This window comes from Elephas maximus, chromosome 8 (assembly GCF_024166365.1).
Source record: "Elephas maximus indicus isolate mEleMax1 chromosome 8, mEleMax1 primary haplotype, whole genome shotgun sequence".
Lineage (NCBI taxonomy): Eukaryota > Metazoa > Chordata > Mammalia > Proboscidea > Elephantidae > Elephas > Elephas maximus.
In genome coordinates this window covers 61,975,395-61,992,786 of record NC_064826.1, presented here as the reverse complement: position 1 = coordinate 61,992,786, position 17,392 = coordinate 61,975,395, and the positions used below count along the sequence as shown (strand labels likewise).

General features: G+C 35.0%; 1 protein-coding gene across 7 annotated transcripts in view; it reads right to left on the bottom strand.

Annotated features, from left to right (window-relative positions):
• Positions 1–17,392, bottom strand: part of AKAP9 (A-kinase anchoring protein 9) — a 157,714-nt gene that overhangs the window by 123,743 nt on the left and 16,579 nt on the right. For 6 of the 7 annotated variants that reach the window (XM_049893999.1, XM_049894000.1, XM_049894004.1 and 3 more), the window contains exons 2-5: positions 11,534–11,791; positions 9,267–9,311; positions 1,509–1,562; positions 1,014–1,184 (exon numbers count right to left, since the gene is read on the bottom strand). In XM_049893999.1, coding sequence (XP_049749956.1) covers positions 1,014–1,184; positions 1,509–1,562; positions 9,267–9,311; positions 11,534–11,791 — 528 coding nt within the window. The remainder of the gene's footprint in view (positions 1–1,013; positions 1,185–1,508; positions 1,563–9,266; positions 9,312–11,533; positions 11,792–17,392) is intronic. The other variant, XM_049894002.1, reaches the window with a different exon arrangement.

The following is a 17,392-nucleotide window of genomic DNA, read 5'->3' as shown; positions in this document are numbered from 1 at the left end:
CAAAAAAGACAATAAATTATTATATACATACATATATATACACACACACACACACACACATATATATATGAGGTTCAAAACATGTTGGCAGAATTCTTACAATGTGTAAGCAATCTTTTTCATATTTGAAAACTTGGAGGAATAACTTTTATTTTCAAACCAACTTTGAGAAAATTACCTAAACTAAGCGGGAAAAAAAATAGGTCTGGTTTATCCATGTATCTATTTCTAGGGCAAGTGCCTTTATGTTTAGGGGGACCCCCAATCTTGTTCCCAGGCAATGCCATTGTTTAACCCCCACTTGTTTCTGGAGAGGACAAAATTGAAATGTACTCTGTCATCCTCATCAATGTTCTATTTCACATAATCATAACTGACTACCATGGACAACAGACAACAGATGTTACACTAACCACAAGAGGTTACTTACAAGGACCTGTTGACATTCTTAATGGGCTTAAGTCATAATGTTTTGATGTGGTTTGCAGCATAATTTTCTCTCAGGCTGATAACAAAAACATCTACCCTACCAAAGTGACCTTAGCCTAGATATCACACACAATTAAATAAAAGAGTTCACATTATATTAGCCCTGTTAATGGAATCCTAGTTTTAATCTGTTTTTTTTTTTAACGATATATATAAAGACAAATATAACTTTCAGTTACCATTTAAAAAATTTCATCTTTAAACTATATATATACCCCCCACCAGAAGCCCTGGTGGTACAGTGGTTAAAGCACTCAACTGCTAACCAAAAGGTCAGTGGTTCAAACCCACTAGCCACTCCATGGGAGAAAGATGTTGCAGTTTGCTTCCGTAAAGACTTACAGCCTTGGAAACCATATAGGGCAGTTCTACTCTGCCCCATAGGGCTGCTATGAGTCAGAATTGACTCAATAGCAGTGGGTGTGTATATACATATATATATATATACACACACACACTAGCATTGAAATTTCCAATTTTTGTTTTTGTGAGTAAGAAACCAAAAGCCACAAAGACAGACATACCTGCTGTAGTCCTTCAGTCCCATAGGTGGCCCTCATTTCTTCTAGCTCTCTGTTTAGCTCTTCAATCTCATGCTGCTTCCCAACCAATTCATTTTCTATCATCTCCAGATGAGTCTCACTGTGTTGTGCTCCGCGTTCAGAATATGAATCATCAACACCAAATTCTTCTTCCTAAATCAACCCAAGATTTTACTAATTGAATACTAGCAACATTCCTTAGGGAAGGGGATTCAAATATTAAATTCCACAGCAAAGTCCACTTTAAAACATCACTCATAACTGGGAGTTTACTCAAGAATATAAGCAGAATATCTGCAAATTCTATTACGATTGAGTGTTATAACAAAAGGTGAGAAACTTTGTTCTGTTAAACATTAAAAGCATTTAGAAATCACACACAGAAAGAAGTACATGCATGAAAAAGCTTTGTTAGTAAGCCAGGTGGTTTTAAAAAGTTTAAAACATTAGTATCATGAGCAGTTTTAAATACTGTACCCTTAATAAATTTGTAGGTTTTTCTGTTCTCACCACAAAACTGCAACCATTTACCTGTATAAAAACAATTTCCTGATATATTATAATTTTAGATAGAGTTTATTTAAAGCTAACAATTACATTCTGTTTCCGTGCATCTTTTATGTCTAGGGAAAATGCCTCATTGGCAAAAACAGATACGGGATTACATTTAACTAAAACATCTATAAGACATGACAATTTCAAATGCCAATCATTCCTCACACATCTGAGCACTTACAATGCAAAGGGCACTGTACTACACATCTTCACTTAAGTAAATTAAAGTTCAAATTAAGTGCAGTTCCTATTTGCCTTCTTCAGAATGATAAGTACAAACATCAAATTACTAGACTGCTTCCAACAAACGCTTCTTTAAAATCATTCGAATAATTGTTTTTAATTAAGCCCTATCCATTTTCAAGTAAAACAATATACTGGTACAAATTCCTTGAAGGCTGGCAGGGATGAAGAGGTGAGGAATGCTCCCCCAAAATTCTGCTATGGAAGTAGCACTAAGATAGCCATGGTAACCCTCAATCATATGGAGGTTTTCTATATCATATTACTGCCTGCCTCCATCACAGACATTTTTGGTGAGAGTAAGGAAGATGACAGAATATGTCTCCAGGGTTGACTTAGTGAGGCATTAATTTCAGATTAATCCATTTAACAATCCCACCTTCCCACAATAATATTACAAAAATGAGCTTTATTCCTGCCTACGTCTTAATTGTTTCACCATTCTAAGCTAATAAAATTCAAGTTAATGAAGTTTTTACCGTTAAAATACACGACAGAATATTCTAGAATAAGGATTACACCCATATGAGCCAGAATACTTTAAAAAGTGAAGATCCTTATTAGAAGCTGTTTATCAGAGTTTGATTCCCTTGTATGTATCTTAAGGATAATTTCTGTAAATTAAACTAAAAAAAAAAAAAAAAAATTTACCACCATTATGGTAACACAATATTGTGATTTGTGAAAGCTATCAGAAGGCGGGAGTACTAAACTCTATTAAAGGCAAAAGACATCAAATCACTTAAAAGAACTTTCAAATTTCAATGAGCTTTTCTTGATTCTGAAACATTTTGGTAAGTTTCTACTAAAATTTTTACTTCAGCATAACACTGTAATGAAATGGATGTTTAAGGATACCTTCAAATATCAGATTAAGCAACTGATAGACTTTTAAAGTGATGGTGTCACTATTACATAAATTAATTTTCTGCTTATAAAAATAATTATATCTAATACACTGCATAATCAACATTCAACCTAATTTTTCTTTAATTTGGTTAAGAGTTCAAAAGCAAAATTACACTTGAACAACTCATATACATGGGCTTCTTCAAATACTATATGACTATTTTTCAAAACTTAATTATATATTGTCATAGTAAATGTGAAAACTTTGTCAATACTAATAAACTATAGAAATTTAATATCCTGTAAATAGGTAATAAAAAATCATTCACCAGAAGTAAACTAAAACCAACTATATGTCAAAGTCAGAAAAGGAACACTCCACAGAATATTAGGGTCATTAATAGTTAGCAATAAATCAATCTGGGTTTTAATGTAGTAATTATTTTACTGATAGCTAAAAGATAGAGTCTTTATCCCTTCTAAGCCTTCTAGGAGTACATCAGGTATACTTTAATATGAAAGCAAATTAAAAGGTTAAAACATAAAGCTTAGATTAATAGACTCCTTCAAATGAAAAGAGCTCAACTTTACTGAATATCCTTTCTGTCCTAACTTACAGGGGCATTTGTTGAAATTATTTAATATTTAGGCTGTGCTAATTTATTCTTTCTTAATTCACCAAAGATTTTACTCAATATGTATAGAAATCTTAAAGAAAAATCTGGGAAAGTTCATTTTAAATTTTAAAATAATTCTGTAGAGATGTGTATCATATCAGAGTAACACTGCTATTCAGAAAGAATCAGAGGAAAATTAAGTTCTGTTACATAACTATAAAATGGCCTTCACACAAGGCTCTTCCCTTCAGTGGTCATTAGTTTAAAAGCACAAAAGGATACTAACCCTTCAATTTACTTAGATTGGTATCTTATTCTTATTATACTTTATTAGATATTATACATATTCAGAAAAATAATGGTTGTTATAATAAAAAACAAGAAGATTCTGATGATTCATAAAAGTTTGACAATGATTCAGGGGTTCAATGCCCCTGGCTGACTCATAATGTTGGTGCTAAATAACTAACGAAGTTAAAATCATTTCATTCAAAGTCAAAGCTGAAAAGCTATCATCACATTATTTTATGGCTACAGGCTATGTCTCAACTTCAGCCAGTCGTTTCACAAATGTCATGGATCCTAGAAGGGACTTGATTAGGAAGTACTGAATAATCAGATGAAATCTATAATCAGTACGATGAGAGGGCGTGCCCTATTATCATTTCATCTTTCTGTACATACCAAAGATACCAAAGCATAATTATTTACCTATCTGAAGTCTCCATGTTGCCTATATAGCATTCCCACCTTTCTTGATGACCCTGTTAAAGGGTGTCAATAAATAAAAATAATTCATGTAAATATGGCATTCCAGACATGAAGTGTCCCTTCATCAAGGACAGAAGAGGTTATGTATAACTTACATTAATTCTAAAGATGGGTATTTTTTTTTTTTTTTGGTCTGATTTCTCTAGTGCACGTAATTGGGTATATGTTTACATAGAACAGGTCTTAGATAGGTCAAGGAATAAAATCATTTGACTGATTCATGCCAGGGCTGAATTCATGCTTTAGCCAAATGAGTATACTAGCCACAGAAGTCAGGTACATTACACACAGAACATGAATTTTACACTAAGCTCTAATTAAATATATAATCTGAATCTTAATTCCGTCAGAAAATAATTTGTCAAAGGAATCTGCATCATCCATTTGTTTCATATAAACATAGCGTGAGGAAAAAAAGTATTTCCAATGAAGAGTAGTGAAAGAACCAAGCTTTGCTGAATACCTATTATATGCCAAACACTGTACTAAATATCCTCAAATAATTCTCATAGCTGCCCCATGAGGTTAATATTATTACTCCAGTAATATCTTACTCCAGGTAAGAAAACTATACTTCAGAGTTTAGGTGGCATGCCCAAGTTTATATAGCTCACAGGAAATGAAGCTGAAATCTGAACATAGGAACTTGTGGCTCCAAAGCCTCACTTTTTTTTTTCAACTGTACTTTAGATGAAGGTTTACAAATAACAAACTAGCTTCTCATTCAACAATTAGTACACATATTGTTTTGTGACAGTGGTTACCAACCTCATGACATGTCAACAATCTCCCCTTCTCGACCTTGGGTTCACTATTACCAGCCTTCCCGTTCCCTCCTGCCTTCTAGTCCTTGCCCCTGGGCTACTGTACCCATTTAGTCTCATTTTGTTTTATGGGCCTGTTTAATCTTTGGCAGAAGGGTGAACCTCAGGAGTGACTTCATTACTGGGCTAAAACAGTATCCAGGAGCCATATTATTGGGGTTTCTCTAGACTGTCAGGTCAGTAAGTCTGGTTTTTTTTTCTGTGAGTTAGAATTTTGTTCTGTATTTTTCTCTAGCTCTGCCCGGGACCCTCTATTGTGATTCCTGTCAGAGCAGTCAGTGGTGGTAGCCCGGCATCATCTAGTTGTGCTAGACTCAAGTCTGGTGGAAGCTGTAGTAGTTGTGGTCCATTAGTCCTTTGGACTAATCTTTCCTTTGTCTTTAGTCTTCTTCATTCTCCCTTGCACCAGACAGGGTGGGAACGGTAGAGAATCTTAGACGGCCACTCACAAGCTTTTAAGACCCCAGACACTACTCACCTAAGTAGAATGCAGAACATTTTCTTTACAAACTATGTTATGTCAATTGAGCTAGATGTTTCTCGAGATCATAGTCCCCACAGCCCTCAGCCCAGTAATTTAGTCCCTCAGGGAGCTTGGATGTGTCTACGGAGCTTCCATGATCTTGCCTTGGAAAAGATGTGCTGCCTTCCCCAGTACTGTGTACTGTCTTACCCTTCACCAAAGTTACCATTTATCTATTCTTTATTTAGTGTTTTTCATCCGCACCCCTTCCCTCCCTCGTAACCATCAAAGATTGTTTCTTTTCGTGTGTAAACCTTTACCATGAGTTTTTACAGTACTGGTCTCATACAATATTTGTCCTTTTGTGACTGACTTATTTCACTCAGCATAATGCCCTCCAGATTCATCCATGTTGTGAGATGCTTCACAGATTCATCATTGTTCTTTATCATTACATAGTGCTCCACTGTGTGTATGTACCATAGTTTGTTTATCCAACCATCTGTTGATGGACATCCAGGTTGTTTCTATCTTTTTGCTATTGTGAACAATGTTTCAATGAACATGAGTGTGCATACATCTATTTGAATGATGAAAAGCCTCATTCTTTTAGTATCATCTTATTTCCCTACATACTAGAAAAATGACAGTGATGTTTAGGAAAAATATAAGACCATTATTTGATCTATGATTAAAATTATGATTCCAAAATTTTAGAATACTCAAATATAAACTAGGAACACTAACAGTATTAAACTTTGCAAATCTGTCATTTGGAGTAAAGTTATTAAGGTATGCATTGCCCAGAAAGGAATCTCATTTTTTTTTTTTTTTTTGGTATTACTGAGAGAGAATTCCTTATAGTTCCATTAGGAAAAGTATTACAGTGTGAGACTTATTTCTTGGGTTGTAAATTTGCCCTGGTGATGATTCTTCTACCTCCTGAAAGGGTGAATATAGCCTGAAGTCCTCTGTAATTCTAGTTCAGTCAAGCCAGTCTGCTCATTAGATGGAGCAGCTGAAAACTTCAAAGCTAGCCCACCAGTATCAATCTCAGCAACCTTTATGAGGCATCATCAAACACTTTACAAACTATCAATTTTTCTGCTATGTTTTCTCTAGACATGGTGAATACATGTGAATTTCTGAAAATATAATCTATTGTGGATTCAGGCCCTACATATATATTCCTAGGGTTACGATTTAAATTCGGTCAAATCTGTAAAAAATTATTCTATAATTATATGTTTTCAATATAATCTTCTAAGTCATGCTTTTCAAACTTGAAGTCAGTAAATCAATTTAGTTTTTGTGATCACCATTAAAAAAAGAAAATAGCAGAGTATATTTCATATAGCAGGGGTATTTTTCACCAAATTTTGTTTGAAATTATACATATATTCATGTACAAAACTATTCATGCATATAGCTATACAAATATATGTAACTATATATTACATATATATAAGTACCTAAAATGTATTTCTTACTGTGAACCATGTTCAGTAAGTATGAAAAATACTACTCTAAATTTTATCTGTAGGGATTATATTTAAGTACTACATCTAACTTACTTTGAAATCTATCATATTTACTGGGTATCACAGATACACAGTTTCAATATATTTTTCTGGACTCACAATCCCCACCAATTTTTAATCTTAAAAAATTTTGGAAAAGAGTATCTTAGTGTAACAAAACTAAACCAAACCCATTGCCGTCAAGTTGATTCTGATTCATAGTGACCCTATAGTGCAGAGTAGAACTGCTCCATAGAGTTTTCAAGGAGCGCCTGGTGGATTCGAACTGCTGACCTTTTGGTTAGCAGCCGTGGCACTTAACCACTACACCACCAGGGTTTCCAATGTAACAAGAATCCCAATATTAAGAGAACCTGAAAATCAGCATCTTTTGAGGTCATTAGCTTTTTAAATATAAAACTTAAAAACTTGTTGCCATCGAATCAATTGCGACTCACAGTGACCTGACAGGACAAAGTAGAACTGCCCCATAGGGTGTCCAAGGCTCTAATCTTTACAGAAGCATACTGCCACCTACATCTTTCTGCTGCAGAGTAGCTAGTGAGTTTGAACAGCCAACCTTTCAATTAGCACTTAACCACAAAACAGCAGGGCTCCTTTTAAAAATATATATATAAATAAAACTAAATTTTGATCTGTTACTCTAACGCAAAAAAATGGCTTTATAAATTTTAACCAAATTTTATGGCTATGTATGGCATGATCTGACCTATGGCCACTTGGCATATAAAAACTTCACTTTGATGTAAAGAAAAAAATTGACTTTGTGGAGTCCTGAAGGTACCCCAAAGACCTAGGTAACACAGTTCAAGCACCAAGGAATCTGAAACTGTCAATCAAGAAAGATAAGCTGTAAAAATTAAGGTATTACAGAAAGACAAAAACAGTGTTTTCAGATATGAGCCCCAAATTTAAACTCCCAAGGGCAGACCCTCTGAATCGTAAGCTGTGATTTTAAATCCAGCTACTTTCTGTAGCGGCAACTCTACATAGCCCGAATCAGGCAACAATTTACGCATTTAACGTTGGTTCATAATTTTCCCAGATTATTAATAAGTATATTCCCTGCTTTCAAACATGCTAAACTTTTCGAGTGTCAAAGTTTTTGCTCCCATTAGTACTCTGTAAGAGTAACATGTCCATTTAAGACCATGAGATTTTGTTTTCTATTAGGAACCTACAATAAATTGAGACTTTATGGAATAAACTGGGTTGTTGAACCATTCAGAATAAGTTCTAGTTTTCCAGGTACTCAAATGCTGGACCAAAGAAATAATAATCTAAAAGAATAAGAAAAAAATAACAAAATGACACATGCTTATTACGAACACATAAAATGGTATTTCTTAAAGTGGTCAGTGCCTATATTTTATCACTGAGAATAAAAATCACTCTTGCAATATTAATTTCAATAAACAAATTAGTATAATTTTAACTACAGCTCAAGCATTTGTAAAAAGCATTATAGGCAGCCTCCAGGTTATGAACAAGATCTGTTTCTAACTGTGTCTTTAAGTCGAATGTGTAGGTAAGTTGGAACAGGTGCATAGGGTTCTTAGTTAACCTTACTTTAGTTCAAGAAGAGGAACCTGGTGGCACAGTGACTAAAGCACTCCGCGGCTAACCAAAAGGCCGATGTTTAACCCACCAGCCGCGCTGAGGGAGAAAGATGTGGCAGTCTACTTCAGTAAAGGTTTACGGCCTTGAAAGCCCTATGAGGCAGTTTTACTCTGCCCTGTAGGGTCACTAGGAGTTGGAAACAACTTGACAGCAGTGGATTTGGTTTTGGTTAGTGCAAGAAAAGGCTTGAAGTCTTTTCAATGACTTAAAAGCTGCATGTACTCCAAGTGAAGGTGATTATGACCAAGAATTTGTTGCAAGTAGGAGTTGGTTCATTTTCTTCCAAGCGAAGGCAAACCTACATAACATTAAAGGGCAAGTAAGAGTTATCCTTAAGTCAGATGTTCGTAATCTGGGGACTGCCTGTACTCAAAATGAAATATCCTAAATTATGAAATTTTTACTGTCTTCAACATAGATACCTTATAATGGTCATGTATCCTGGAAACTCAGTATCAAAGGCTATCTCAGAAACTGAAGCAGGATCTCTATGTAACTAAGCAGTATGCCATTCAAACAGATATTATACTTAGCTAACAATCTGGAAAAATGATCTATCAGTAAAAGATAATCTTCAGGTTTTCCAGTTGCTTTTATTAAATTACATTATACTAATAACATATTTATAAAACACAGTAGAAGCATGTGAGTTTCAAGAAATAAACTATCAACAATAGATAATAATTTCGGCAACAGTATAAAGTATCAATTTAATGTACAACATTTGAAATCATAATTTTACTTATTCTTACCTCTGAACTATAATCATCTGCTGTAGTTGAAATTTCACTTTCCGGCTAAAATAAAAGTAAAAACAAATTATAATCTGACCTTTTCTCTTTTTAACTATCATACTTTATTAAGCCATTGCTGTTGGTAACATATGGTAGAAAACTCACATAAATATTGCTAGAAAACTAGTAAAAATTATTCAAAATTTAAAAAATTTAACAATTATGAATTACAATGGATGAATTACACATATATCACTTGGTATTTTCTAAATACAAAGGTATCAAGGAAGTACTTTCTCATAGCATCTTGTATATACTACATATCGCTCCTAAGCCAGAAGCACCAAATGAGACACCATTCTTCTAATGCCCATTCCTATGTTTAAAAAAGAAAGCCCTAAAATGTTACTGTCAGAAAAGTTGAACTTCTTCAAAAAGAATCATCATCAGATCTTGATGCTGGAAAAGTAATAATTTGAAGAAAAAATGACAACACTTCTGCAGTTTACAAAGCACTTTCAAAAACATTCTTGTGTCATCCTCACAGCCCTGGGATTCAGATACAAAGTGAGCGGCTTTTCCAAGCTCCTCTCAACTAGTAAGTTAGCAATAGTAACAAGAGTCAAGGACCAAATCCAGATTTACTCCAAAAGTGCTCTTTCACTGTTCACCTTGTCTCATCTCATCTAAGAATCTCATTTTACAGGTTTATTCTAGGGATGCATGCTGATTCAATATTTGAAAATAAATTAATGATTTCAAATTTGCTAAACTTTATGGCTAAAGGGGATTAATTTTATCTCATGTAAATTATACCTCAATAACAATAATTTTTTTAAAGCAGTACTCCTTATGTTTCTGAATTTCAAATTTGCCTTTAATTGCAGCAAATATAACTGAAGCTCTAACACTCTAGGTTGCTAACCAAAAGGTTAGTGGTTTGACTCTACCCACAGGCATCTAAGAAGGAAGGCCTGGTGATCTATTTCCAAAAAACCAGCTACTGAAAAGCCTATGGAGCACAGTTCTATTGACATACATGGGGTCGACATAAGTTTCAACGGCAACTGGTTTGGTTTATGGCACACTAGAGGGACTATGGAGCTCTAAAATAATCTGCTTACCTGAGGCACTACCTGCCCATTCACCACGAAAGCAAAGGAGACCAATAACTGGTGGCACAGTGCCACCATATACTATGGTACACTGCTGTATGCTGACTGGAAAACACTGAGGCAAGGGGCAACTATTCTACACTTTGCTGATTTCTACTTTTATATGTTACAGATTATAGAACTTTGCTAGATGTGACTTGCAGTTAATATTGGGTAAAACTGGAATAAAATGCCATTGTGAAGCTACAGCTATGACATGCTGTAGTTGCTGACTGAATTACATCTCCTGATTATAGATCTACTTGGGATCCTCATTCTAGAAAGAAAGGGCTTTATCTGGCTCTTATAGACCCAGGCAACACTGCATAAAATACACTGGGATTATAGAAAATGCCTAACTTTAATTTCGGGTTGAAACATACCCAATTAAAATGTCTGACATATATTTTCCTAATTTTGAGGTTTGACAACCAGAAGAAGGCTGTTTCCAGATATTTTGATAGAATATTTCCTCTTTTTAAAATTCTGGAGAATAGCAAGGCAAAAGATATCTGTATACACAGAAAGGCCTATGATAAAATTGAGTTAGCTGAGAAATTAATCAGAGCACTCTTGTGGCAAAAAATTCCTCTTTGTATCAGACTAGTGCTTCTCGACTAGAGACGATGTCGTGGCCCCGGGGACATTTGGTAATGCTTGGACATACAGGGTCGCTGTGAGTCTGAATTGACTCACAGCAATGGGTTTGTTTTTGGGTTTGGGGGACATTTTGAGTTTTCACAACGGGGTGCGGGAGGAAGTGCTACTGGCATATAGTGGGTAGAAACCAGGTATGCTATTAAACCTAGCTCTAATCAGAGCACACTGCATATCTTTATATCTGCCTTCCCCACTAGACTTATTTTACAAAAGAGCAGAGACTGTCATATTCCTCTTTGTATCCTTGGTGCATAGCATACTACAGCTGCTCCATAAAGGTTTGGTGAATCAAGCTCACAAAACTCTCTTGCAGAGGTTGTTGAATGTTTTAAGCATCGTTGTTTAGTTACCACCCTATTGAAACTTTCAAAGGGAAACAAAACCATTATCAAATTGCACAGGGTGCTAAGTGTTGTCATTACAACTTTCCATTTAGAACTATAATGTTTAGATGTCTGAATGAATACTTACTTCAACAGAGAAGACCTCGTCATGCTTGACTATTTCTCCACTGGGTAAAGCTCTCACTCCTGTGGATTCAGGAGTCCCAGCTGATCCTACTCTCTGAGAACTATCTATGTACATCTCATCAGTCTGTGACTGCTCAGTATTCATGGCTGGATAGGCTGACACATCTTGTTTACTGCTTGAGGTTTTCCTCTTTTTTTTCTGTTTCTTGGAAGGATTCTGCCCATCAGATTGAGCTTTCCTTTGTCGAAACTGGGCAAGCTAGAGAACAAAAGAAATTGCCACTATCATCAAAGATAATTTTTCCATATTACCACTAAGAAAAAAGCAGCTTTGGAGACAAACTCTTTAAAAGATCAAACTATTACTAAATAAAAAAAACTACAAAATAAAGGACAACTATTAATGATCTTTAATATAACAATTGAATTGCAAAGAGACTAGGTGTTCCTGAATTAATGTTATTCAAATATTGAAAAGTAAGAACTGGAAATGCCACATACAAAGAAAACTAGCCCAGAGTTGTTTAGAGGAAGAGAAAATAGGCACTCACTCTCACTCACTATTTGGTGAGATCGTAATCTCTGGATCTGAGATTACAAGAATACACAAATAAGCATTTGCTTTGTGGAATTTCGGGGACTCCTACTAATTTACACTAAAGTTAATTAGCCTGTGCAAAAAGACTTAGCTACATAAATGCTCACTGTAGCCTTGTCTGGAAACCCTGGTGGCATAATGGTTAAGTGCTACAACTGCTAACCAAAAGGTCGGCAGTTCAAATCCATCAGGCGCTCCTTGGAAACTCTACAGGGCAGTTCTACTCTGTCCTTTAGGGTCGCTATGAGTTGAAATCAACTCAACAGCAAGGGGTTTGGTTTGGTTGGTAGCCTTGTTCATAATGGGGAAAATCTTAGAAATAACTTAAACATCAAACAATAGCGCTTCCTGGCCCTTAATCATTTACATATCACCAGCGAGATTTCTGCCATATCCTAGTACCACCTTTACTCATCATTTACTTAACATGCTTTAACCAGAGCATTTTTCTTTTTTAAACTTATTTTAAAAGAAAACTTTTTATCCCTGTATAAATTAAAAATCAATGTCATTAGATTCTTTTTTAAAAAATGATAAACAAAAATAAATATAATGAAAGTAAAATGATGTTATTAAAATTTTCATTAGATGATGTCATAGTAGATAGCTATGACAGAGGTAGGCAAGAGTTAGAGGGGTATTAAGGATATACCAGCATCAAACCGACTTTGAACCTGTCATAAACAGATGGACTGAAAGAAAACTGAAAAGGTAATACATTTTTATAATACTATCCAATGTTATTTAACACTGGGTCAGGATACCACCCTAAAATATCTCATCACCACCTAAAATCAGAGGTATGCACTACATGGTGGACATCACTGGGTTACCCATAACAAATACATATAAAAATATTAATGCAAACCATTATTAATAATAAAGATGCTCATGACAGCAGTACATATAAAATAGTATTACAGAATAATCTACCTTTTATGAAAGGAAAATTACATGCATCTCTTTTTAACAGAGAAGACAGGCTCAGGCTCATAGCCTTCAGCAATTACATTTAGCTTGAATTTAAATAACATTGTACACATAGGCACAGATAAATTCTGAAGGAATATAACCATAATAATGTTGCTGTAAATTTGGACTTGAGATTACAGGTGATTTTCCTTTTTGCACACTTGAAATTTCCTTTTTATACAACAAATTTTCTAATTTTCATATGAGACAACTACTAATCATCAATGCTCTAAATTTAATTTTGAATCTTTAATCATTGTAAAGAAAGAAATAAAAGAATAAAAACAGGTGCCTTAATAAGGGATGTAATATTACCAGTATTACTATAACTATTAGCCAAATTACAAAGATAGCCCGTAAATTTCTTATTATAAAAAGTATTAAAGCAATACCGTTAATAGTGGTGATGTTATTAACTACAACGTGTGACAAATATGACAATTTACAGAATAACATACAGCATATTTTATACTTATTTTGTCTGCTGAAGTAGACCAAGGGAAAAAATACATATAGTTTTTTACCGTTACTCAATACAGATGCATCTATTTCATAAATCAGAAATTTCTCATCATGTGACCTTATAGAATATAAAAATATTATATAGGATATATAAAAATACAACACATTTAAATTTTCTCCACAATTATTTAGCAACTAGAGAGTTATTCCACCTCACGTCTGCTTAAGGAACAGGTGCGAGACCAGCTGCCTCTACATGTATATTATTAAGCTGTTGGAATGCATTTAAACTACTTTGATGGATACTAAGTTCATTCTTAAAAATAAACCAATTGGAAGACTTAAATATATTATCTGTAAATTTAATTGAAAGTCTAAGCACATCATTCAAAAAGACAGGAGCCCTCAGAGAGAATAACGCAAAGCCAAGAAAAAGTATTAATAACACCATGCTTGATATTTATGCTCAGTTTCAAAAACTTCCTGAAATTCCATGTTGTCTGAGTCAGAAAATACATTCAGACAGCAGAGAATATAATTAGTATCTATTCATTTATACAAATAAAGAAAAAAATTTTTTTTACATTATAAAAAGTTTGACTTTAAAAAAAAAATTGTCTGGGACAGCAATATCCATTACTAAATGAACCCAAATGAAATAGATAATAGGTAGAAATGGAGAAAAAGTGGATTGTTCTATTATAGTATTTAGAATGAATCACTTCTGTTGGTGGTGTTGTTAGCTGCCATTGAGTTGATTCTGACTCATGGCAACCCCGTGTGTGCAAAGTAGCATTGCTCCAAAGAATTTTGAAGGCTGAGGCCTTTCAGAAGCAGATCTGTAGTGCTGCCTCTGAGGCACCTCTGGGTGGGTTTGAACTGCCAGCCTTTTGGCCAGTAGTCGAGTGCTTAACCAATTGCACCATCAGGCCACCAGGAATCACTTCTAAAGCTATAAAGTTATCAAGACATTATTTTAGGACTATGTTACTGATTATACAAAGTCATGGGTTTTTTCAGTACAATTAACCAGAAGGTAAGGTCTTCTGTTCACTGTTATATATTCAAAGCCTAGAACAGGGCTCATTAAATGTCTTGAGTGAAAAAGGCTAATTTATCTTTTACAGAAAAGAGTCACCACTAAATAGTTTTAAGCACTGTTCCTCAGAACCTGAGAACTGAGATGATACAACAAGCGTATCTAATTCTGCTCTATAAAAAGGTTCCATGGTTTCAGAATTCATTTTCTAGTTACTAACTAAAAGAACTAAAATATAAAAGAGTCCTTCTCACCATGATCTCTTTCCTCTACCATAATAAAGAAAATTTAAATTCTCAAAACTAATATTCATAATACCTTTTTATCAAGAGCTCTGTTTTGGAAGAAAGGCCTAGTGATCTACTTTCGAAAAATAAACCATATAAAACTCTAAGGAGCACAGTTCTACTCTGATATACAAGGGGTTGCCATTAGTTGGAATCAATGGGAAAGCAATTAGTAACAGAAACTCAGTGCCCCTTAAGCAACGACTTCCATTTTCCCCATTCCACCCCCACTCCTGGTAACCACTAATAAACTTTGGTCTCTCTATATTTTCTTTTTCTAGATATTTTGTATTACCCATGCCCATTACCGTCAAGTCAATTCTGACTCACAGAGACCCTAAAGGACAGAGTAGAACTGCCCCATACCGTTTATGGAGCACCTGGTGGAGTTGAACTGCCAACCTTTTGGTTAGCGCCATAGCTCTCAACCACTACGCCACCAGGATTTCTTATTAGTGAAATCATAAAATATATGCTCATCTGTGTCTAACTTACTTTACGCAGCATAATGTTTTCAAGGTTCATTCATGTGGTAGCATGTATCAGAACTTCATTTCTCTTTATGGTTGAATAAAACTCTATTGTTTGTATGTACCACATTTTGTTTACCCACTCATCTGCTGATGGGCATTTGGGTTGTTTCTACATGTTCATTACTGTCAACAGTGCTGCAACAAATATTGGTGTCCAACTATTAAAGCCTACAGTTTTAAGTGAAAAAAAAAAAAAAAGTTCTGTTTAGTGAAAATGTCAGAGGGAACAAGATCCTACCATAAATCTAATTTCTTATACTCGTGGAAGCTATCTTTATTTTTAATCTGAAAAATGGCAAGCTAGCAGATAAGCAAAAATCAGAAACTACTCAATTAGCTAATCATCTGATACTGAAATGATATACTTCAAGGTACTGGGAAAACATTTATTCAAAAACATGCTGGAAATTCAGACTACAGGCATCTGTGTTTGTCATTTGGAAGCCAATTATAAAAATGTTAACATATGTAGGCATGAAAATAGTTGCAAGATTTACTGGAAAGCTCTTATGTCCACATACACTTGTCTTTCAAAACTGATCCAGCTCAAGCAAATGTCTTAATTTACCCTGACCAGAAGAACATGAATATATTACTAAAAATAAATGACCAATAACTTAATCCTTAAACTCAAGATCTGTAACTTTATAAATGACCATTCTCAATAAAACTATGGATTTTTTAAATGCTGTATAAAAAAAAGACGCCAAGCTCTCATAGTGTCACTTCAAAACTACCATTTGCAATCTATTTAGGGTTATAAGTTTAGGCTTAAAATAAACTGTCTCAGGACCCATTATTAATCTTCAAAAAAGGAGGGAAAAAGGGTCTATTAGATTCGTTAAAGTTTCCTTTCTTTTGAAACTGTCAGTGCTCTGTCATTAAAGTTGGAAAACCACTTGCCACAACAAAAAGGGATCTAACCTAGACTGGAAGGTCAGCGAAGGCGTCCCTAAGGATGTGTATTTAAGGAAGTCCTAATTTTCTTTTAAGAATGGCCTGGAGCTAGCCAGGTTGACAGGGGGAGTGGGGAGAGGGTCTTAATTGTTCCCTCTATGATTCTGGCATTCCAAGTGTGGTCTGTGGACCAGCAGCATTAGCATCACCTGGGAGCTTGTAAGAAATGCAGAATCTCAGGCCCCACCTCAGACCTGGAGAACAAGAAGGAGCATTTTTTAGCAAGATCCGCAAGATACACATTAAACTTTGTGAAACACTGATCCTTGGAAGTACTTGCAGATCCCCTATTCCCAGTCTTTCCATTCTAATAAACAGGGACTCTGCAGTGTCCTAGCACCCTGATTTTCCCTTACATAGTACCACACTTTATTGCTATAAAGCATGAGTTAACAAACAGTGGCCCATGGACCAAATCCAGCCCGCCACAAGTTTTAGTAAAATCCACCAGCTAAGAATGGTTGTTATAGTTTTAAATGGTTGGGGAAAAAAATCAAAACAAGAATGTTTCATGACCCACAAAAATTATAAAATTCAAATCTCAGCATCCAGAAATAGTTTTATTGGAACACAGCCACACCCACTCATTCACATATTGTCAATGGCTGCTTTCATGTCACAACGGGAGAGTTAAATAGTTGCAACAGAAACTGTATGGCCTGCAAAATCTAAAATATCTATTATCTGGCTCTTTACAGAAAAAATTTGTCTATCCCTGCTGTAAAAAAAAAAAAGCATAGGAAAAATTAGACTTCCTCACCAGGTGGTTACCTAAGATTTAGTGTCCCTCGATTACAGCAGGAACTTTGAGCACTTTGCTCACCACTGGACGGCCACCACTCATCACAGTACCTGGCACATGCTGTTGTTGTTAGTTGCTGTCGAGTCAATTCCAGCCACATGTATTACAGAGTAGAAGTGCTCCATAGGGTTTTATTGGCTGTAATCTTAATGGAAGCAGATTGCCAGGTCTCTTCTTTCACAGTACCACTAAGTGGGTTCGAACTGCCAA